This window comes from Procambarus clarkii, chromosome 92, assembly GCF_040958095.1.
Source record: "Procambarus clarkii isolate CNS0578487 chromosome 92, FALCON_Pclarkii_2.0, whole genome shotgun sequence".
NCBI classification, from domain to species: Eukaryota; Metazoa; Arthropoda; class Malacostraca; order Decapoda; family Cambaridae; genus Procambarus; species Procambarus clarkii.
In genome coordinates, this window is record NC_091241.1 from 3,106,291 (window position 1) to 3,131,128 (window position 24,838).

The 24,838-nt window shown below is 44.7% G+C and overlaps 1 protein-coding gene across 3 annotated transcripts in view; it reads left to right on the plus strand.

Moving 5' to 3' along the window:
* The first annotated feature begins 4,581 nt into the window (after positions 1–4,581).
* The window catches only part of LOC123775197 (nascent polypeptide-associated complex subunit alpha, muscle-specific form), a 193,414-nt gene continuing 173,157 nt past the window's right edge, over positions 4,582–24,838 (plus strand). For all 3 annotated transcript variants that reach the window (XM_045770174.2, XM_069319138.1, XM_069319139.1), the window contains exon 1: positions 4,582–7,157. In XM_045770174.2, the coding sequence (XP_045626130.2) occupies positions 4,836–7,157 (2,322 nt within the window). In that variant the 5' untranslated portion in view covers positions 4,582–4,835. The remainder of the gene's footprint in view (positions 7,158–24,838) is intronic.

The following is a 24,838-nucleotide window of genomic DNA, read 5'->3' on the forward strand; positions in this document are numbered from 1 at the left end:
TAGAACCCTGTTATCTACAGTCAGCCATGTATCTTCTTTCACAATAATATACAGGTATATTATTTATGGATTGGGCGAGGCAGCTGGGCAAGTCTCCTAACACCCGCTGCTTCTGTTCACCCAGCAGGAAATAGGTACTTTTGGGTATTAGTTGAGAGTTGTGGGTCGCATCCTGACGCGTGAACAACACTGCTCACATTTGAGACAAGCACGAATTTTCCCTCCAACAAATCAAGTGCTCTTAATGCATCAATTTTATTCCTAACATTCCCACTAACACTCCCATATATATATATATGGAACGTAAACGTAAACATTATATATATATATATATATATATATATATATATATATATATATATATATATATATATATATATATATATATATATATATATATATATATATATATATTAGTATATTTTGGTAGCAGTCTTTCCTGTAGACATATATTATTAAATATGACCGAAAAAGTAAGATTAATAATTCTAACACGAATTTTCTCAATCTTTCGCACATTACGCTTCACTGTTGGAGGTAAATCAAAAATTAATTCTCCAAAATTCATTTTTATTTCTAGTCTGACGCGACACGGGCGCGTTTCGTAAAACTTATTACATTTTCAAAGACTTTAGTTCACAAATACACAGCTGAATAGAACTTACGTATCTCCGATTTTATATCTACATTTGAGTGAGGTGGGAGGGGTGATGTGGCATTAACACAAGACAGAACAAGAGGGGATATTAATAGGGTATTAAAAGTATCAACACAAGACAGAACACAAACAATGGGTATTGAATAGAAGTGTTTGTAGAAAGCACAAAGCTTTCTTGAAAGTTTGTAGAAAGCTTTCTACAAACACTTCTATTCAATACCCATTGTTTGTGTTCTGTCTTGTGTTGATACTTTTAATACCCTATTAATATCCCCTCTTGTTCTGTCTTGTGTTAATGCCACATCACCCCTCCCACCTCACTCAAATGTAGATATAAAATCGGAGATACGTAAGTTCTATTCAGTTGTGTATTTGTGAACTAAAGTCTTTGAAAATGTAATAAGTTTTACGAAACGCGCCCATGTCGCGTCAGACTAGAAATAAAAATGAATTTTGGAGAATTAATTTTTGATTTACCTCCAACAGTGAAGCGTAATGTACGAAAGATTGAGAAAATTCGTGTTAGAATTATTAATCTTACTTTTTCGGTCATATTTAATAATATATATATATATGAATGAAAACTCACACCCCAGAAGTGACTCGAACCCATACTCCCAGGAGCAACGCAACTGGTAACTACAGGGCGCCTTAATCCACTTGACCATCACGGCCGTCAAAAGGAAGTGATAGCCGAGGCTATTTGAGCCACTTCCCCGACGGCAACTCGGATGGTAATCTTGGGCATAGCATTTCACCAAATCACCTCATTCTTTGGGGCACATGTGAGGAACACAAATGCGAACAAGCCTGAATGGTCCCCAGGACTATATGCAAATGAAAACTCACACCCCAGAAGTGACTCGAACCCATACTCCCAGGAGCAACGCAACTGGTAACTACAGGGCGCCTTAATCCACTTGACCATCACGGCCGTCAAAAGGAAGTGATAGCCGAGGCTATTTGAGCCACTTCCCCGACGGCAACTCGGATGGTAATCTTGGGCATAGCATTTCACCAAATCACCTCATTCTTTGGGGCACATGTGAGGAACACAAATGCGAACAAGCCTGAATGGTCCCCAGGACTATATGCGAATGAAAACTCACACCCCAGAAGTGACTCGAACCCATACTCCCAGGAGCAACGCAACTGGTAACTACAGGGCGCCTTAATCCACTTGACCATCACGGCCGTCAAAAGGAAGTGATAGCCGAGGCTATTTGAGCCACTTCCCCGACGGCAACTCGGATGGTAATCTTGGGCATAGCATTTCACCAAATCACCTCATTCTTTGGGGCACATGTGAGGAACACAAATGCGAACAAGCCTGAATGGTCCCCAGGACTATATGCGAATGAAAACTCACACCCCAGAAGTGACTCGAACCCATACTCCCAGTGGCTCAAATAGCCTCGGCTATCACTTCCTTTTGACGGCCGTGATGGTCAAGTGGATTAAGGTGCCCTGTAGTTACCAGTTGCGTTGCTCCTGGGAGTATGGGTTTGAGTCACTTCTGGGGTGTGAGTTTTCATTCGCATATAGTCCTGGGGACCATTCAGGCTTGTTCGCATTTGTGTTCCTCACATGTGCCCCAAAGAATGAGGTGATTTGGTGAAATGCTATGCCCAAGATTACCATCCGAGTTGCCGTCGGGGAAGTGGCTCAAATAGCCTCAGCTATCACTTCCTTTTGACGGCCGTGATGGTCAAGTGGATTAAGGCGCCCTGTAGTTACCAGTTGTGTTGCTCCTGGGAGTATGGGTTCGAGTCACTTCTGGGGTGTGAGTTTTCATTCGCATATAGTCCTGGGGACCATTCAGGCTTGTTCGCATTTGTGTTCCTCACATGTGCCCCAAAGAATGAGGTGATTTGGTGAAATGCTATGCCCAAGATTACCATCCGAGTTGCCGTCGGGGAAGTGGCTCAAATAGCCTCGGCTATCACTTCCTTTTGACGGCCGTGATGGTCAAGTGGATTAAGGCGCCCTGTAGTTACCAGTTGCGTTGCTCCTGGGAGTATGGGTTCGAGTCACTTCTGGGGTGTGAGTTTTCATTCGCATATAGTCCTGGGGACCATTCAGGCTTGTTCGCATTTGTGTTCCTCACATGTGCCCCAAAGAATGAGGTGATTTGGTGAAATGCTATGCCCAAGATTACCATCCGAGTTGCCGTCGGGGAAGTGGCTCAAATAGCCTCGGCTATCACTTCCTTTTGACGGCCGTGATGGTCAAGTGGATTAAGGCGCCCTGTAGTTACCAGTTGCGTTGCTCCTGGGAGTATGGGTTCGAGTCACTTCTGGGGTGTGAGTTTTCATTCGCATATAGTCCTGGGGACCATTCAGGCTTGTTCGCATATATATATATATATATTTACGTTCCTGTGTGTTATCGCTATCGTCTCCAGATTTATGTCTAAAAGCCTAAAATGTTACTTTTGGGTTTCATCCATTTTCCCCAGCATGGTGTCTAGCTACAACTTTTTCCCTGCCATCACATATATCTCAGTACCTCCTCTCCCAAAATGTATTCTCATGCCTCTACCTTCCAGCAGTTAAAACTCTGACACTACAATCCCTCCCCTTTATAAGTTCACCCCCAACCTTTGCCTGCATACAATTATATCCATAGAAGTGTTCCTAGTTGCTAATGAATGATATTGCCTTAGCCTTGAAATATTTGTCTAGTCGGCATTTGCCAACAACAATAGCCCTGGACAATCATACATTTCCAACTCAACCCTCCTTTTTTTTTGGGGGGGGGGGTAAAATCCCATATGATTTGGATTCTTAATTTGCTCCAATCTCAATAGCAGCCTCAGATAGAGCACATTAGAACCTAGTGAGCTCTGTATATGAGCACCTTACTCTTAAAGATATTCTCAAATTCCATCTCCGGGATAGGTAGTTATCAGGATAAAGCACTAAGCCAGTACGACTATATAGCACTTGGAAAGGGTCAGGATAAGGATTTGGGATGGGACGTGAATTTAAGGAATGGTGCCCAACCACTTGGATGGTCGGAGATTGAACCCCGACCTGCATGACCCGAAACCGTCGCTCTGCCGTCCAGCCCAAGTGGTTGGACGTGACGAGCCCTCTATAGGTGTCAAGTGTGGAGAAGAAATATTTGAGACTTGTACAGTTATGGTGTCAGGTGTGTGAAAAGCCTTCCAGTTTGTAAACAGGGGGATAGATGTCAAGTGTGTGTAAATGAATCACGGGAGACATGTATGGGAGAGTATGTGAGAGGGGACAGGTATATATATAGAGCATAAGAAAAAGAGTCAGGGAGATATGTACATTTAAAAGACTTCAAGTGTGGTGTATGAGAGATGTCAAATGTGCATCGGATGTATGAGTTACAATCAATGAGGTACAATCAAGGGTGTCAGGTGTATAGATGGAGCGTGAGAGAAACATCAGGTGTGCAGAGAGAAAATGGTAGAGGATGGGAGTTGTATACAGGAAATATGAGAGATACCAACAGTTAAAGAGGTCTCAAGAGTACAGAATGAACACGTTAGAGGTAACAGATGTGTCGAGGAAGCATGAGGAGTGCATTGTGAGCAAGGGAGAGGTGTCAGGTGTGCAGAGGGAGCATGGCAGATGTGTACAGTTAGAGGTGTTAGGTGTGAGTGGCAGGAAAGGTTGCCACCGCCGCCGCCAGGCGTCGTCGGCCGCCGCCGCCGCCGCCAGACTCCAACAACCGCCACACGCACAATCAATAAATCTTAAAATGTAGACATACCATCCTGCTCTTCCCCTCATTAGCAAAGGGGAAATATTGAACAGAGGGATTTTGGATTATGTCAATGTGATATAACCAGCGGTGGCCATTCGCCACCAGGAGAGCAATTAAGAAGGGAAAATGGAGATATGGGAGCGCGCACGCCTCCCTGTTACTGGCTTATCAACAACAGTGGAGATAGAGCGGTGGCGGCGGACGCCTCTCTGCCACCTCCCGGACCTGGAATTATTTCATATTCTCTCTATTACTGACGTCTTGGTACGAGTTGTGTGAGTGTGTGTGTGTGTACATAGTGTCCAGGTCTAGTCTCGTGTCGGAAACGGGACTGGTGGAGTGGCGACGTGTGTGTGGTAGAAGACTTTTATCTCAGGAAGTGTGGTATCTCCAACTTGACGGATGTTTTGACCGATAAGGAGCTGACAGTATCATCATGACCACGATGCAGGGTTATATCAGCGGGCAGGAAGCCCCATTAGACGAGCTCCCGTCTTGGAAGCGAGAATTAATTCTACGCAAGAGGGCAAACGCCAGAATTCACGGGGGATTTGGACTGGCGGCTCCTGCACCACCGATGGCGGGTCGTGGACGAGGCTTGATGAGTGGCCCAGGGCAGCCTGCACCGTCATCCTCGCTCAGTGGCCCTGGCCAGCCTGTGTCGCCATGCTCGCTCAGTGGCCCTGGCCAGTCTGTGCCGCTATCCTCGCTCAGTGGCCCACACCACCCGGCGGCGTCATGCTCGCTCAGTGGCCCCCACCACCCGGCGGGCGCACGCTCGCTGAGTGGCCCTCTACCCTCCCACCCCCACCCGCCGTCTCATGCGAACAACTCGGCGGTCAGTTCACGTTTGGATGGTGGTTGTGCGACTGTCAGTGGCGGTGACGATGGAAGTCAAAACCATAAATATGTTATAACCGGTGAAATAGCGAGTGTTAGCGTAAGCAGCATGCATCATAAGGGTTTATATGACGAGGGGCCGAGGGTCACCTCACCTACGTACTCCACCGTCAGTGACTCCTACGCTCAAGAAGATGAGGAACTTCGGTATGGACCGGGCATCGTGTCCAAATTAAAAAACCGGTACATGAGCCTAGCCATGAGGGAGAGTAGGTCCCGGCCGTCGCTAAGGAGGTTCAGCTCCCTGGAGGACTTGTTGGACACTGAGCCCCGGGAAACGTGGCAGGAAAGGGGTATCAGTGATGCCAAGCCCCGCGCCGCCCCTGTCACTGCCGTCAGTCACCGCCGTGAGGTGATGCGAAGGGCGCGATCTGTGGACTCTCTGAGCTGTAGGTTAACCGAAGATTCTGCTAGAATCAGAACCCCGGGCCTTCCGAAGAGCCGGTCGGCTACAAGTCGCCTCCAATCTAGTCTGTGTGCACTGGGCAAGGATGACGTCATCATCATAGAGACCAGCAAACCTGCGGCCATGGAGCAGAAGGCTGTAAATGGTGCTGGCCAGACAGTGGACGCTGGTGAGCCGCCCCCACTCACCCGCAGGCTGTCGTCCTCCAGCCTAGTGGAGGAGGAGGACATGCCAGCCCCTGACACAGTTCGCCAGGTTAAGAGGTTATTCGAAGCACCGGGTAACAGACCCCTGCGGGGCACAGCTGCTCGTGTTGCCGCGCACAAAGCAGCTCAGTCATCAAAGGCCAATGGTGTTGCAATAGTGTCCAAACCTGCCCTTAAAGTGAAGCCTATAGTAATGCCTGCGCGTATAGCGTCTCCTCCATCCTCCACACACTCCATCACTATTGAGGAAGCCAAGTCGTCCCTTAAGAAAGTGGCTCAGGTGACGCGGCCGTCACCAAGGGCCACCCTTAGTGTGCGTGCAACAGCCCTAAACGGCGATGCAACCGCTTCTACACATTCTGGTCAGGAAATATTAAGTACAGTAAGGGCGCGGCCTGGGTTGACCCCCGTGAGTGCGTCTGTAACAGCACCCATGGTGAATGGTGACCCTGGACCCAGGCAGGCACAAGGCGAAAGTCTCAGTGCGTTTGAGGTAGAGGAAGGGGTGAGGAGGGTATCCAACATTGCCGTCTCCAATATTAGAAAAGAGAGTCAATCTCAGGAATTTAATTTTACAAATAGACCTGCCAACACCCCTAGTGCCCAGTTAGCGGCACCAAAACTGTCTTCCCCAACGCCCACGCCCCTGCCAGCCTCCCCCGTGGCTTCCCACAGAGTGCCCGCCCACACGCCCTTCAGTAGTAAAGGTGAGAGGGCACAAGAGAGTGAGCTCGTTCACCGGAAGAACCTTAAGAACGCAGAGTCCCGACCACAGACTTCGCCAGTAGAGCCCCCTCAAACAAAATTACCCTCCCCAACAAACGTGGAATCCCCAAAACAAACCAAAGTTGAACCCAACAAATCTGCCCCTAAGGTGGAACTTTACAAACCCCCTCCTAAAGTGGAACCTCAGAAGCCGAGCCCAAAGAAAGTCGAATCAAAACCAGAAGTGGTGACTCCTGTCAAAAGTGAACCCATCAAACCCACTCCGTCCCCTGTCGACTTGGTGAGGAGCCCCAACAAGGGAAGCTTGGTGGAGGCCTTCAACACTACCAACAAACCACCTCTCGCAAACGTAGGAGGTAACAGTCCGGGGAGTACCCCAATCACCACCAAAACGGCGAGTCACCGGGACCGTTGGAACCAGCACGACGCAACGACGCTGGTGTTCAACTTCACCAGTAGTAAGAAGGAAACCCCGGACTACATAGAGAATGATGGCGTCGACTTGTCCAGGAGACCAGAGGTATGTCAGCTGTTTGCTCTCATTTTTCTCGTTAAATCTGGTTGGTGATTCATGGGATTCGATGCTTACGGGGGTTCAAATGCTTCGCTGCAACCGCCGAGATGCATTCTTGCCAGAATTGTACTGGTGTGTATGATTCATGTTGTTTAAATCTGTGTGTCGTGTGTTCTGAGAACCTGCGACAGCTGTCGGTAGTGGAAGTGTATAAATCAGGTGTACCGCGTCTCTGGCAATACTTTCACATCCCGTCTTGTGAGTGGGGGGATTGCCTCATTGCTTGCTCCACCATTCGACGTGAAAACCTGTTTTTGCTGTATTGTTCTATTTGGCGAGTAGGCAACATTACTAATGTATTAACTTTTTTTTTATGCACCCCCATATATCAAGACTAAGTTATTGAATCTTAGTCTTTTTGCTGCTCTTGGCTATGTGGATAAACCTGGCTTCATTCGGAAATTATATTGGTTATTATAAGTCAAAAGATACCTGAACAGCTAGGTTGTGATTCATACGTCAGGCTGCGATCAGCTGCGTCCAACAGCCTGGTTTACTAGACCCCCCAACCAGGAGACCTGGTCAGAGACCGGATCGTGGGGACGATGATCCCCGGAAATCTGACTTGTAATAAAATTTCCTAATGTTAACTCTCTGATTATGTAAATATTTATAGGCAAGTTGTTGAATATGCTATTCTTTGTGGTTAGTGTCAGTCGTTCAGTCGTGTTTGCCGTTGATTTGTCCGACATTTACAACTGACGCTGGTCATGTTATTTCATGTATTGATTTATATTAGGAGTTTGTTCTAGTTAAGAGTAGTAGTGATTTGTGAAAACTTGTGGAAACACTGTACATAATTTAATTAATACGGCCTACCATAGGTTTACTTTTAACCGGGTTTAGAGTTGATTTTTATATCTAGGGCTGTGACGGTTAAATAAAAAATGCGTTTGTCTATAATTCGAAGTTCCTGTTGTCTGTTTATCGTATTAATAACTAAGGAATTACCTGGACCACCAACTAAGGAATTACCCGGACCACCACGATTAAATAACATTGTCATTTCCGTTCAGCAGTTTGTCGGAATTCTCCAACAAGCTTTGTATTGACACATCAAATAACGTCAGCAGTGTTGCACCTTCTTTGTAACGGTATGTTCAGAATTCTCGGAAACGATATGGTTTCACGCCAGCTTAGTGATAATATTGCAACAGGTAAAGCCGGAGAATGTAAGTTATTATTTGATTAGATCATTGTGTTTGTTTTTGATGTCGAACCTAATTTATAAGTTGCAAGGATCGTTAACAAAAACTTTATAAAAAGCCATTGTTTCCATTAAACATTTAATATTTTCGTTAATAGTAAGCAATTATTTAATGTGGCATTGTGCTGTATTCCAAGTGGTCAACGATGTGCAATTTTCATGTGCTTTTATTAAAATGATGTACGTCAAGCTAGCGGATTCATCTCGGTTCGGCACAATTGTACATTTTCCTCGGGTTTTGTAGCATAGTTTTTTTTATGATTTTTTTTTTTTTTTGTAGATCTCTGACCAGAGATTGGAATGTGTTGAGTTATATAGCGACACGTCTCCTCGTGAACCCAAACCTACAAGGGGTTTCCACGTCTCCAGTTACTTACTGGGTGTACAGTGGTTCCCAGTCGTTCCATCCAGTGGTTATGTTGAAATGTGTGTATCATGTATTGCGTGTATTTGTACTAAAAGGGGGTGTGTAAAAATACATTACCTGTTGGGTGTTTTTCAACAAATAAATTACCTGTTGGGTGTTTTTCAACAAATAAATAACCTGTTGGGTGATTTTCAACAAATAAATTACCTGTTGGGTGATTTTCAACAAATAAATTACCTGTTGGGTGATTTTCAACAAATAAATTACCTGTTGGGTGATCTTCAACAAATAAATAACCTGTTGGGTGTTTTTCAACAAATAAATTACCTGTTGGGTGATTTTCAACAAATAAATTACCTGTTGGGTGATTTTCAACAAATAAATTACCTGTTGGGTGATTTTCAACAAATAAATTACCTGTTGGGTGATTTTCAACAAATAAATTACCTGTTGGGTGTTTTTCAACAAATAAATTACCTGTTGGGTGTTTTTCAACAAATAAATTACCTGTTGGGTGTTTTTCAACAAATAAATTACCTGTTGGGTGTTTTTCAACAAATAAATTACCTGTTGGGTGTTTTTCAACAAATAAATTACCTGTTGGTGAAAGAAAAAAAAATAGTGTTAAGATTTATTTAAAGCAACGTAATATGGAATTTAAGTACAGTATATTGATTTGACATGTAGTTCTGTACTATGAAGAATGTAGAAGTGTTTTTTCTTATTTAATTGATTTGCTTCTGGAGGTATAATGTAAAGTCTTATTTGTTAACCTGCCTCTTATTCTTATTACAGAATATAATTTAGTAATCTTACTACAGAATAATAATTCTTATTATAGAATAATTCTTATTATAGAATAATTCTTATTATAGAATAATTCTTATTATAGAATAATTCTTATTATAGAATAATTCTTATTATAGAATAATTCTTATTATAGAATAATTCTTATTGTAGAATAATTCTTATTGTAGAATAATAATTCTTATTCTATAATAATAAGAATTATTATAGAAAAATATTACAGAATAATAGTTCTTATTATTACAGAATAATAATTCTTATTATTACAGAATAATAATTCTTATTATTACAGAATAATAATTCTTATTATTACAGAATAATAATTCTTATTATTACAGAATAATAATACTTCTTATTACAGAATAATAATGCTTATTATTACAGAATAATAATTCTTATTATTACAGAATAATAATTCTTATTATTACAGAATAATAATTCTTATTATTACAGAATAATAATTCTTATTACAGAATAATAATTCTTATTATTACAGAATAATAATGCTTATTATTACAGAAAAAATAATTCTTATTATTACAGAATAATAATTCTTGTTATTGCAGAATAATAATGCTTATTATTACTGGATAATGATTATTAATCATAAACCTGTAATAATAAGCATTATTATTCTGTAATAATAATGCTTATTATTCTGGAATAATAATGCTTGTTATTCCGGAATAATAATGCTTGTTATTCTGGAATAATAATGCTTGTTATTCCGGAATAATAATGCTTGTTATTCTGGAATAATAATGCTTGTTATTCCGGAATAATAATGCTTGTTATTCTGGAATAATAATGCTTGTTATTCCGGAATAATAATGCTTGTTATTCTGGAATAATAATGCTTGTTATTCCGGAATAATAATGCTTGTTATTCTGGAATAATAATGCTTGTTATTCCGGAATAATAATGCTTGTTATTCTGGAATAATAATGCTTGTTATTCCGGAATAATAATGCTTGTTATTCTGGAATAATAATGCTTGTTATTCTGGAATAATAATGCTTGTTATTCTGGAATAATAATGCTTGTTATTCCGGAATAATAATGCTTGTTATTCTGGAATAATAATGCTTGTTATTCCGGAATAATAATGCTTGTTATTCTGGAATAATAATGCTTGTTATTCCGGAATAATAATGCTTGTTATTCTGGAATAATAATGCTTGTTATTCCGGAATAATAATGCTTGTTATTCTGGAATAATAATGCTTGTTATTCCGGAATAATAATGCTTGTTATTCTGGAATAATAATGCTTGTTATTCCGGAATAATAATGCTTGTTATTCTGGAATAATAATGCTTGTTATTCTGGAATAATAATGCTTGTTATTACGGAATAATAATGCTTATTGTTATTATGGAATAATAATGTTTATTGTTATTATGGAATAATAATGTTTATTGTTATTATGGAATAATAATGCTTATTGTTATTATGGAATAATAAGGCTTATTGTTATTACGGAATAATGGATAATTACAGAATCGAATAATTACAGAATAATAGATAATTACAGAATCGCGCGCGCACACAGTTTGTGTGTGCGCGCTCGAATTTCTTTCACGTTGAAAGAAACTTTGCCCATTTGTTTCCGACACGGCCGGGAATCGGACCCGGGCCCTTAGGACCCCAGAGCACTCTTCACTCAGCTGCTAGGCCCCCTGCGTGTGTGTGTGTAATTACCTAAGTGTAGTTAGCGACACGAACTAATGAGAGCTACGCTCGTGTTGTCCTGTCTTCCTAGCACTTTGTTATACTGTATAACGGTTTGAAATTGCTGACGGTTTTGGCCTTTGTATTCTGGCATTGCTGTATTTAGTCTTGTGGTGGTTGGTGTCATTACTGTATTCAGTCTTTGTGGTTGGTGTCATCACTGTATTCAGTCTTTGTGCTTGGTGTCATCACTGTATTCAGTCTTTGTGCTTGGTGTCATCACTGTATTCAGTCTTTGTGCTTGGTGTCATCACTGTATTCAGTCTTTGTGGTTGGTGTCATTACTGTATTCAGTCTTTGTGGTTGGTGTCATTACTGTATTCAGTCTTTGTGGTTGGTGTCATTACTGTATTCAGTCTTTGTGGTTGGTGTCATTACTGTATTCAGTCTTTGTGGTTGGTGTCATTACTGTATTCAGTCTTTGTGGTTGGTGTCATTACTGTATTCAGTCTTTGTGGTTGGTGTCATTACTGTATTCAGTCTTTGTGGTTGGTGTCATTACTGTATTCAGTCTTTGTGGTTGGTGTCATTACTGTATTCAGTCTTTGTGGTTGGTGTCATTACTGTATTCAGTCTTTGTGCTTGGTGTCATCACTGTATTCAGTCTTTGTGCTTGGTGTCATTACTGTATTCAGTCTTTGTGCTTGGTGTCATTACTGTATTCAGTCTTTGTGGTTGGTGTCATTACTGTATTCAGTCTTTGTGGTTGGTGTCATTACTGTATTCAGTCTTTGTGGTTGGTGTCATTACTGTATTCAGTCTTTGTGGTTGGTGTCATTACTGTATTCAGTCTTTGTGGTTGGTGTCATTACTGTATTCAGTCTTTGTGGTGTCATTACTGTATTCAGTCTTTGTGGTGTCATTACTGTATTCAGTCTTTGTGGTGTCATTACTGTATTCAGTCTTTGTGGTGTCATTACTGTATTCAGTCTTTGTGGTTGGTGTCATTACTGTATTCAGTCTTTGTGGTTGGTGTCATTACTGTATTCAGTCTTTGTGGTTGGTGTCATTACTGTATTCAGTCTTTGTGGTTGGTGTCATTACTGTATTCAGTCTTTGTGGTTGGTGTCATTACTGTATTCAGTCTTTGTGGTTGGTGTCATTACTGTATTCAGTCTTTGTGGTTGGTGTCATTACTGTATTCAGTCTTTGTGGTTGGTGTCATTACTGTATTCAGTCTTTGTGGTTGGTGTCATTACTGTATTCAGTCTTTGTGGTTGGTGTCATTACTGTATTCAGTCTTTGTGGTTGGTGTCATTACTGTATTCAGTCTTTGTGGTTGGTGTCATTACTGTATTCAGTCTTTGTGGTTGGTGTCATTACTGTATTCAGTCTTTGTGGTTGGTGTCATCACTGTATTCAGTCTTTGTGCTTGGTGTCATCACTGTATTCAGTCTTTGTGGTTGGTGTCATCACTGTATTCAGTCTTTGTGGTTGGTGTCATCACTGTATTCAGTCTTTGTGGTTGGTGTCATCACTGTATTCAGTCTTTGTGGTTGGTGTCATCACTGTATTCAGTCTTTGTGCTTGGTGTCATTACTGTATTCAGTCTTTGTGCTTGGTGTCATCACTGTATTCAGTCTTTGTGGTTGGTGTTAATTACAAGATGCATTATTAACTAAACGTCCTAAGTTACATATATTTTGTCAGTGCATATTGGTTTTCATTTGTGGCAGAAATAAATGTGTAGAGCGTAATGGAGTCTGACCAAATTCGTCACACAAATTGCAATTAACCATTAAACTGTTAATTTTCGCATTTAGTTAAAGTATTACGGTCAGTAGTAAAACTTGAAAAGCCTCATGGTAAATGTTTACAAATGTATTACATGGCAATTTTACGACCAGCAGGAAAAGTGCCGTTAAATATATGCTAACCTTAACTTTGAAAATAAATTTGAGCTGATATTTACTGATGCAAAATATAATTACACAGTGAACATTTAAAACTATTTATAAAACACGAGGTCTGATGAGTGGCTCATCAGACCTCATCAGACTTCGCCATCACGGGTCTGATGACCCCTGATGAGTGGCTCATCAGACCTCATCAGCGCCCAATATTATCCAGGTAATGTAGGCATCGTTAAGTACGTCTAGCGGTGGTTACCTTACCCTGTGATGATTTCGGGGCTCAACGTCTCTGCGGCTCGGTCCCCGACCAGGCCTCTTGATTACTGGACTAGTCAACCAGGCTGTTGGACGCGGCTGCTCGCAGCCTGACGTATGATGGTGAACATAGGGTGTGTGTTTACCTGGATGAAGGGTGGGGATGGAGGCTGCCTGATATCCTGGGGCCAGAAATAGCGTGTTATCTCAAGAGTCCATCGAGACACTACACACTTGCGTCACATGTGTTTTTGTTCATAATTGTTGGTATTTCCAAGACATTTGAGAGTCGTGACCGTTTACGGTTATAACCGTAATTATGTTGATTGAAAATACCTTGTGGTCATATGGTGACCAGCAAACTTATTACTGTATTTCACCAATAAGTTTATGGATGTCTCGCGATATTTGAGTGAATGTCGATGTAAAAGTCAATCAGTGACATCTTGACCACTATCTGTAGTGTTGTCTTTTAATCAGTGGAGGTGAGTAAGGGAGACTTATTATTAACATCTTTATTGACAAAATTAATTACAATTTTGCCTAATCTGAGAATTTCAATTAAGTCCTATTAAAGTGAGGATAATGCTGGTATTCACTGTCACGCAGGACAGAGGGTCATACACAAGACAATAGCTCTAAACTGGCACATATATATATCATGGTTACAATCAATGTTTTAATGTATGAATATGTGAAAACAACTTTCTATTGTGCACTGCCACACAAGGGCAGGAATGGGTTCATAAGTGATGCAGCTTAGAAGTAATTTAAATAAAATTGTTCTTCATTCTTTAAAATGGACAAGCAAATTTTGGATAAATTGTTAGGATGTCGTCCAGAACACCCGAGTCAATGAAATAGGGAGTGAACAATTCAACAACTACTTCCAGGAGGCAGGGTGGTGAGGGGGGGGCGGACCTAACTGGTCTTGACCCCCTAGGCTAAAACAGATAAATGGGTCCCCGCCCTCTGGTCAGTGTGGCTGTTTAATGGCTAAACACATACATGAAGACAGTTCGCATCATAATAATACGTAATGATTAATTATAAGTTATATTATGCATAGTTTTGCAGAGGAATACAATGAGGCCATTTTCGTATACTGTATTTTATCAGTTTTATTCCCATTTTCAGAAAATAACTGTATACATGAAAGCAGCCAATTACCAAGTAATTGATTACTCCAAGTATTATTTGACATTTGGCCATTTTATGGTAAAACCAAAATGGTGGTGGGTGTTAAGCCACGACCTACTTAGCCTATTGGGCTATCCGGCCCTGGGGAGGAGAGGGGAGGGGAGGGGAGGGTGGGAAAAGGTTGGAGCACATCTGGAGAGTTGCCCGGCATGGTGGTGGTATTCCTTATACAGGCTTCGCCCTGCCACCCGTCTGACGCCATGGGCTGGTAGGCCCTATTTTGGTGTGCCCGTGAGGGAAGGCTGTCTGTCCTTGGTCCTGGCTAGAGGTTGTTGCCGGTCCTAAGTGAATGCTTGTCCCCGTGGCCTCGTAGCTCTCCTGCTGGACGCACCCTCAATTTCTCTTTCTTTGAGAGGTCTAGGAGGAGGCGTGCCTCTCACAGCTACTTGAGCACTACGACAAAGTCACTGAGGCATTAGAAGAAAAACAGAATGCTGATGTGATATACACGGACTTCGCAAAGGCTTTTGATAAATGTGACCATGGCGTGATAGCACACAAAATGAAGTCAATGTGAATAACCGGTAAAGTAGGACGCTGGATACTCAGTTTTCTGTCAAACAGCACTCAGCGAATAACGGTCAACCATATAAAATCTAGTCCAAGTGCAGTGAAAAGCTCTGTACCTCAGGGTACAGTCCTTGCACCGCTGCTTTTCCTTATTCTCATATCAGATATAGACAAAAATACAAGTCACAGCTTCGTATCATCCTTTGCAGATGACACAAAAATCAGTATGAAAATTACCTCGGCTGAGGACATTGAAAAACTTCAAGCTGATATTAATAAAGTTTTCGACTGGGCATCAGAAAATAACATGATGTTTAACAGTGATAAATTCCAGGTACTCAGGTACGGTAAAAATGAGGACCTTAAACATAATACAGAGTACAAAACACAATCAAATGTACCCATAGTAGGAAAACAGCATGTAAAGGATTTGGGAATAATAATGTCTGACGACCTAACGTTTAAGGAGCATAACCAAGCAAATATTGCGACAGCCAGAAAAATGATGGATTACGAGAACTTTCAAATCCAGGGATCCCATCACAATGGTTGTACTCTTCAAGTCACTTGTGTTGTCCCGTCTTGAGTACTGCTCAGTACTCACTTCCCCCTTCAGAGCAGGAGAGATTGCTGAAATAGAGGGAATACAGAGAACATATACGGCACGCATAGACGCAATAAAGCACCTAAATTATTGGGATCGTCTCAAAGCCCTCCAAATGTACTCACTAGAAAGAAGACGAGAGAGATATCAAATAATATACACCTGGAAGATACTGGAGGGCCAAGTACCAAATCTACACAGTAAAATAACAACGTACTGGAGTGAACGATATGGAAGACAATGTAGAATAGAACCAGTGAAGAGCAGAGGCGCCATAGGCACAGTCAGAGAACACTGTATAAACATCAGAGGTCCGCGGTTGTTCAACGTCCTCCCAGCAAGCATAAGAAATATTGCCGGAACAACCGTGGACATTTTCAAGAGGAAACTAGATTTATTCCTCCAAGGAGTGCCGGACCAACCGGGCTGTGGTAGGTATGTGGGCCTGCGGGCCGCTCCAAGCAACAGCCTGGTGGACCAAACTCTCACTAGTCAAGCCTGGCCTCGGGCCGGGCTTGGGGAGTAGAACAACTCCCAGAACCCCATCAACCAGGTATCAACCAGGAGAGAGAGAGAGAGATCTCAAAGGTCTATCGGCCTTTGCCTTCTAATATTTCTAGTTGCGTCTGGCTATAATTTTGGAGGGATGAAATATTTCACGCGTTTGTCATGTTACATTAATTGTTAAACACTTAACTTAATGATAATTACCTATATAAACTAACAAGCTTTCTAGGTGGGATCATTTGTTGGTAAGATGACCATGTATATAGCCTATAGTACCTTAGCTTGAACAAGCAGTCAATAGTGTATATTCAGTTACAAGTCCAGTTTGCTTTAGTTCAGAGAACTTTGTTGTGCTTCATTTTCAATGCATATTCTTGCTTAATGAGGTATATGTAAACAATGACATTGCAATCAACAGATGACATTGGCTCGGTATAGCATCTCTTCCTGGTATGCCTTTGTGCTTGCAAGGGCATCAAGTATGCTTGTGGCATCATCGCTGACACGGCAGTGGCTTTGTTCCCGCGTCTTGTGCTGCCTTCCTATCCCGGGCTGTGTTAATATTAGGCTGTGACATGCTTTTGTCTTCCTGTGTGATTTCAACAACACGACTGTGAAGTTGTCATGTTTTGTGATATTTAGCCAAGCCTAATTTTCGTGACTACCATATCTTCTTGAGCTTATCTTGAGATGATTTCGGGGTTTAGTGTCCCCGCGGCCCGGTCCTCGACCAGGCCTCCACCCCCAGGAAGCAGCCCGTGACAGCTGACTAACTCCCAGGTACCTATTTACTGCTAGGTAACCATGATGGTGAAACTACTACTATTACTACTAGCATTAGTAAAACTAGTAGTAGTACTTCTACTACTATTGATAAATACCTCCAAAGGATACCTGGTCAACCAGGCTGTAATTCATACGTCAGGCTGCGAGCAGTCGCGTCCAACAGCCTGTTTGGCCAGTCCAGCAACCAGGTCGGGGACTGGCCCGCGGGGACATTGAGCCCCGAAATCATCGCAAGGTAACCATGGGTATTGTGGACAATGATGAATGGTAAAAGTCGACCATTTTACAGTTTTCAGTAGCTGTAGTCTCAGTTGATCTGCTCTGTATCATTTCTAACAAGATGACGATAGCCCACTTTACATTGGCATAACTTAAACATTTGAATGTTCAGTATTATGAACTACATGTAACACAGTAGAGTTTAGTCAGTCTATCGCTATTCACTATTACGTCACAATGTAGGGAATCACCACAATTAAATTGTACACGAGATCAGCTAGGCTGTTCCATACTATTAACCTATGCATATGGATAGCAAGATGCTATACCTGGTTGATACCTGGTTGATGGGGTTCTGGGAGTTCTTCTACTCCCCAAGCCCGGCCCGAGGCCAGGCTTGACTTGTGAGAGTTTGGTCCACCAGGCTGTTGCTTGGAGTGGCTCGCAGGCCCACATACCCACCACAGCCCGGTTGGTCCGGCACTCCTTGGAGGAATAAATCTAGTTTCCTCTTGAAAATTGCCACGGTTGTTCCGGCAATATTTCTTATGCTTACTGGGAGGACGTTGAACAACCGCGGACCTCTGATGTTTATACAGTGTTCTCTGATTGTGCCTATGGCACCTCTGCTCTTTGAACTATAGTTTTGGTTCATTACAATGGTTAGATGCCAAAAAAAGACTGGATAGTTATTCTAGACCCCCCCCTCTCTCCACTCCCATACTAATCAGATAACAAGCTTCTTTGGTAGTTCTATTGCTTAAAGTATAATTATTATTGATATTGTTATCAGTAAGACTGGACCTTGTGCTCCCGTCCTGGCAGTAACCTGGGCTAGGGTTAATGAAGCATTTACTTATCTACTCATCTACTTAGGAAACCTGTACATCTTTCAACCATCCGTTCTCCAAACAATGACCCAAAAGCGGTTCCATACACCCGCTAAACTCGCTGTTTATGAATGAAAAACGGTTTACACACGACTCACAACTGATGACGTTCGAACACTTCCGGAACAAGTCAACCCGTCCTCGACTCAAGTCCATTCCATCCAGCGGTCAACCCCACAGACGCATTCATAAATTTTAACTTGCTGTTCATTCAAAACGGGAAATTTCTCAAGTATAAATTAATATTATAATATATTAGCATATTGTGTATATATAGGCATAGGTTAGGTTAGGTTAGGTGTTTAGGTTCTGTTGGCGATTATTTGTATTTGTAGTACGTGGGTGAAGCATTTACAGCGTTGTGATTCGAACAAAATTCGTCAGTGAAGCACTTGTTCCGGATATGTTCGAACATCAGCAGTTGTGAGTCGTGTGTAAACCGCTTTTCATTCATAAACAGCTGGGGGTTTGGCGGGTGGATGGAATCACTTTTGGATGTTTGTTTGGAGGACGGGCTGTTGTTTGGAGGACGGCCTGAACAAGTACTTAACTGACGAATTTTGTTCGAACCACAACGCTGTAAATGCTTCACCCACGTACTACAAATACAAATAATCGCCTACTGAACCTAAACACCTGACCTAACCTATACTTAAATATGCCCAATATGCTAATATATTATATTAATTTATATTTGAGAAAATTCCCATTTTGAATGAACAGTATGGAAAAATTTATGAATGCGTCTGTGGGGTTGACCGCTGGATGGAATGGACGTGGGTCGAGGACGGGTTGCTTTCAACAATCAAGGCGACTTTTTACATTTATTAAACAGTTTGATCTCTGAATCAATTAATCAAAAACAGTTTGATCACTACGATGTTATTGAAGCTCGTAAACTGTTTAATAAGTGTAAACAAAGCCGTCATACTTGTTGAAAGATGTACAGGTTTCATAAGTGCATGCGTAAATGATTGATCAATGAATCTTGACCTAGATTATGAAAGAACTCTTAAGTGAGTATTTAGCGTATTATGAGTTTGTCGTCTGAATTAACTCACAGTTGCCTTGTTGAGAACATTGTCAGGTGCGAGCCCCACCTCCGTGGTGTATTACTGGTAAAGATATGGCACTAATGTAATAATGTAATGTTCAAATGTGTACATGTACCCAGCTGACTAAGTGTACAATCTTACACTGCCAGACAAGGGAGGAGAGGTTGTCGCGCAAATGTCAGCATATTCATAAACTGTTTTTATTATATCAATAATACCTCCTGTCATTTAGCTCCATCAGCGTTGTCATATGTAATGCCCGTTACATAAACAGTGCGCTAAATGAGGTCAAAACGCCAAAGTTCAAGGTCATATAGTTGACCTGTATAAGTCACGCCGCTGCCGGCCGTACGATGCACTTAACTGTGGGCGGATGAAGAGGGTTGAGCGCACTCATGTCTTGGATAATGGTGAATAGCCTAGTGTTTCGCGCTGTTTAAATCCCTCTCACATGTTCATACCGGGAAAAATATATAGAATCTGCACATGCATGTACGCATTGATAAGTCCTTATTGTCTCTTGTCAAACTTTGGTGGCTGCTTAAAGTTCTGTATGATGTAATGGTTGTATAGTATACTGTGTTATGGTGATGTTGGTGAACACTGTTGTGGTGCTACTGTATTGATTGATTGATTGATGAAGATTAAGCCACCCAAAAGGTGGCACGGGCACGAATAGCCCGTAAGTGGTGGCTCTTTTGAGCCATTACCAGTATCAAGAGCTGATACTGGAGATCTGTGGAGGTGCGACTGTACCCTGCGTGACGGGAGATGTCTCCTGTGCTACTATATTATACTGTTGCTGTATTAAGCTGGTGAAGAGAGTTGGTGGGGAGGTTGTGTGTAGCGGTGGTGGTATCTCTCCCAGCCGGGGTGCACACATCCTGTGATACGGCAGCCTCCTGGCCTATGGCTTGTTGGAGGAGTTTCTCTCCACCACCATATGGAGACACACTCCATATGGTTGCCATACCATCCATGGTGTGGTATGGCAACTGATCAGTCTAGTATCTCGCGTTAATTATAATTGTATAATTATTCATTGTCAGGCGACAGGCAGTTCCCTTCTGGTTATCAGGAGAGCGCGCCAAGCCATTACGGCTATATAGCACTTGGAAGGGGTCAGGATAAGGGTTTGGGATGGGACGGAGGAAAGGAATGATGACCAACCACTTGGACGGACTGGGATTAAACGCCGACCTGCATGAAGCGAGAGCTACCACTTACGGGCTATTCATGCCCGTGCCACCTCTTGGGTGGTTTAATCTTTATCAATCATCAATCGAAGCGAGACAGATACTCTACCGTCCAGCCCAAGTAGCTGGTCACAGGCAGCCAGAGCGTATACATACACTCCATTCACCTGGACTATATGGGTCTCGAACCAAGGCCCGCACGCGTATGAGGCCGCAGCACTATCAACTAGGCTATGAGCAGCCTTAAAAAGTAAAGTTTTCTGAAGCAGCATCCTGTTCTATACGGAAATGTTCAACTTTCTCTGACTACTACTGACGCCCAGAGGAATGACTGACCCACGTCCGTGTCATATAAACTGCCATCCACATCCACGCTTTGGTAGCCATACACATTAGGCTCATATCGAGGTCGCGCTCGTCGAGCAGGTTGGGCCGCCCGGTACTGGGTCTGGTGTACGCCAGACCAGTTTAAGAAACGGTTTCACTTAACGTGAACGTTTTGTAAATTGGTGTTTCTCCTGGCAGTAGAGAGCTTTTTTGGACGGCTAACCATAGCCGGTGCTACTTGCCCCGCTCCTGTGCCAGATAAGTCCACAACGGGCTCACCATAGCCCGTGCTACTTGGAACTTATGTTCCGAGTAGCTGAATCTATAACAACATGGCAGTAGAGGATTTGGGTGTTCTCATGTCGGAAGACCTTACCTTTAAAGAACACAATAAAGTAGCCGTCACAACTGCAAGAAAAAGGACAGGTTGGATAACAAGAACTTTTCACACTAGAGATGCTATACCGATGATGATACTCTTCAAGACGCTTGTGCTCTCTAGAGTGGAGTACTGCTGCACAATGACAGCACCTTTCAAAGCTGGAGAAATTGCTGACCTGGAGAGCGTGCAGAGATCCTTTACTGCTAGAATCCACTCAGTAAAACATCTAAACTATTGGGACCGACTAAAGAGCCTAAATCTGTATTCTCTTGAGCGCAGGCGGGAGAGATACATAATAATTTATACTTGGAAAATAGTAGAGGGGCTGGTCCCAAACCTGCACACAGAAATAACACCATATGAGACAGAAGACATGGCAGGATGTGCAGAATACCCCCATTGAAGAGCAGAGGTGCAACAGGTACTCTGAGAGAGAACTATCAACATCAGAGGCCCGAGACTGTTCAACACGCTTCCACTACACATAAGGGGCATAACTGGCCGACCCCTCACAGTGTTCAAGAGAGAACTATCAACATCAGAGGCCCGAGACTGTTCAACACGCTTCCACTACACATAAGGGACATAACTGGCCGACCCCTCACAGTGTTCAAAAGAGAACTATCAACATCAGAGGCCCGAGACTGTTCAACACGCTTCCACTACACATAAGGGGCATAACTGGCCGACCCCTCACAGTGTTCAAGAGAGAACTATCAACATCAGAGGCCCGAGACTGTTCAACACGCTTCCACTACACATAAGGGACATAACTGGCCGACCCCTCACAGTGTTCAAAAGAGAACTATCAACATCAGAGGCCCGAGACTGTTCAACACGCTTCCACTACACATAAGGGGCATACCTGGCCGACCCCTCACAGTGTTCAAGAGAGAACTGGATAAACACCTCCAGAGGATACCTGATCAACCAGGTTGTGATTCATACGTCAGGCTGCAAGCAGCCGCGTCCAACAGCCTGGTTGACCAGTCCAGCAACGAGGAGGCTTGGCCAGGGACCGGGCCGCGGGGACGTTGAGTCTACAAATCAACGTAATTTGTTTGTTGTAATTTGTAGGCTCCCCCCCCCCCTTTTACTCTTCTCTTTCCTCGTCTCTTTCTCTCACTTCCCTCCCTCTCTACCCTTTCCCACCCTTCCTCCTTATCCCTCTCTCCCTCTTCCTACATCCCTTCCCTCCCTTCATCCCTCCCTCTCTCCCTTCAGTATAACTACACACGTGAAAATAATTACACATGCGCGCACACATGACTCATCGCTGCACCTGTGCAGTTTGTATGTCCATATTAAGACCTCTGTCTTGACACACCTTGTTGTTGCGTCCCCCCACACCTGACGAGCATGTGTGTCCTGACGAGCGTGTGTGTGTGGCGTCGCCCCACACCTGACGAGCGCTTGTGTGTGGCGTCTCCCCACACCTGACGAGCGCTTGTGTGTGGCGTCGCCCCACACCTGACGAGCGCTTGTGTGTGGCGTCGCCCCACACCTGACGAGCGCTTGTGTGTGGCGTCCCCGCCCCACACCTGACGAGCGCTTGTGTGTGGCGTCCCCGCCCCACACCTGACGAGCGCTTGTGTGTGGCGTCCCCGCCCCACACCTGACGAGCGCTTGTGTGTGGCGTCCCCGCCCCACACCTGACGAGCGCTTGTGTGTGGCGTCCCCGCCCCACACCTGACGAGCGCTTGTGTGTGGCGTCCCCGCCCCACACCTGACGAGCGCTTGTGTGTGGCGTCCCCGCCCCACACCTGACGAGCGCTTGTGTGTGGCGTCGCCCCACACCTGACGAGCGCTTGTGTGTGGCGTCGCCCCACACCTGACGAGCGCTTGTGTGTGGCGTCCCCCCACACCTGACGAGCGCTTGTGTGTGGCGTCCCCGCCCCACACCTGACGAGCGCTTGTGTGTGGCGTCCCCGCCCCACACCTGACGAGCGCTTGTGTGTGGCGTCGCCCCACACCTGACGAGCGCTTGTGTGTGGCGTCGCCCCACACCTGACGAGCGCTTGTGTGTGGCGTCGCCCCACACCTGACGAGCGCTTGTGTGTGGCGTCGCCCCACACCTGACGAGCGCTTGTGTGTGGCGTCGCCCCACACCTGACGAGCGCTTGTGTGTGGCGTCGCCCCACACCTGACGAGCGCTTGTGTGTGGCGTCGCCCCACACCTGACGAGCGCTTGTGTGTGGCGTCGCCCCACACCTGACGAGCGCTTGTGTGTGGCGTCGCCCCACACCTGACGAGCGCTTGTGTGTGGCGTCGCCCCACACCTGACGAGCGCTTGTGTGTGGCGTCGCCCCACACCTGACGAGCGCTTGTGTGTGGCGTCGCCCCACACCTGACGAGCGCTTGTGTGTGGCGTCGCCCCACACCTGACGAGCGCTTGTGTGTGGCGTCGCCCCACACCTGACGAGCGCTTGTGTGTGGCGTCGCCCCACACCTGACGAGCGCTTGTGTGTGGCGTCGCCCCACACCTGACGAGCGCTTGTGTGTGGCGTCCCCCCACACCTGACGAGCGCTTGTGTGTGGCGTCCCCCCCCACACCTGACGAGCGCTTGTGTGTGGCGTCCCCCCCCACACCTGACGAGCGCTTGTGTGTGGCGTCCCCCCCCCCACACCTGACGAACGCTTGTGTGTGGCGTCCACCCCCCCCCCCACACCTGACGAGCGCTTGTGTGTGGCGTCCCCGCCCCACACCTGACGAGCGCTTGTGTGTGGCGTCCCTGCCCCACACCTGACGAGCGCTTGTGTGTGGTGTCCCCGCCCCACACCTGGCGAGCGCTTGTGTGTGGCGTCCCCCCCACACCTGGCGAGCGCTTGTGTGTGGCGTCCCCCCCCCACACCTGGCGAGCGCTTGTGTGTGGCGTCCCCCCCCCCCCACACCTGACGAGCGCTTGTGTGTGGCGTCCCCCCCCCCCCCACACCTGACGAGCGCTTGTGTGTGGCGTCGCCCCACACCTGACGAGCGCTTGTGTGTGGCGTCGCCCCACACCTGACGAGCGCTTGTGTGTGGCGTCCCCCCCACACCTGACGAGCGCTTGTGTGTGGCGTCCCCCCCACACCTGGCGAGCGCTTGTGTGTGGCGTCCCCCCCACACCTGACGAGCGCTTGTGTGTGGCGTCCCCCCCACACCTGGCGAGCGCGTGGCTTTGGTTACATCTATTAAACAGTTTACAAGCATGAAACTTCCCATTCAATTGTTATAAACAGCCTCCTGGGGCTTCTGAGCTCATTAACTGTTTAATAACTGTAAACAAAGCCGCCAAAGACTGAGAAAAGATGTACAGGTTTGTAAGTACTTGCGTAACTGCTTCGTGAATCTGGGCTCCTGTAACTTGGTGGCTTCCATACCTGATACTAAGCGGCATCTCGTGCCTACTGTTGGCTACACACACCTGTAGCCTTGGGCTGCACACACACACTAGGCTCGTAACATCAGAGGTTGACGGGGGGGATGGGGGGGGGGGGGTTCTATGCATCGGACTCAATAGGCTTAGGTGAGTTGCTTGGGTTTTTAGGCTTCAATTTAGGCTAAAAGGTTGGATTTGTTAGGGAGTAGCAAGTGTGTGTGCTACTTAATGCCAACGTCTGTGGTTAAGAGTTAAATTAACTTCGCTAATATTAAAGTGGCCGTAGTTTAGTGTATATCGGAGAATGTTTCTCTTCTTGAACTTGTGTGTGTATACTTTGTTAGTAAGATGTGGCCTCCTCCCTGCCCTTGG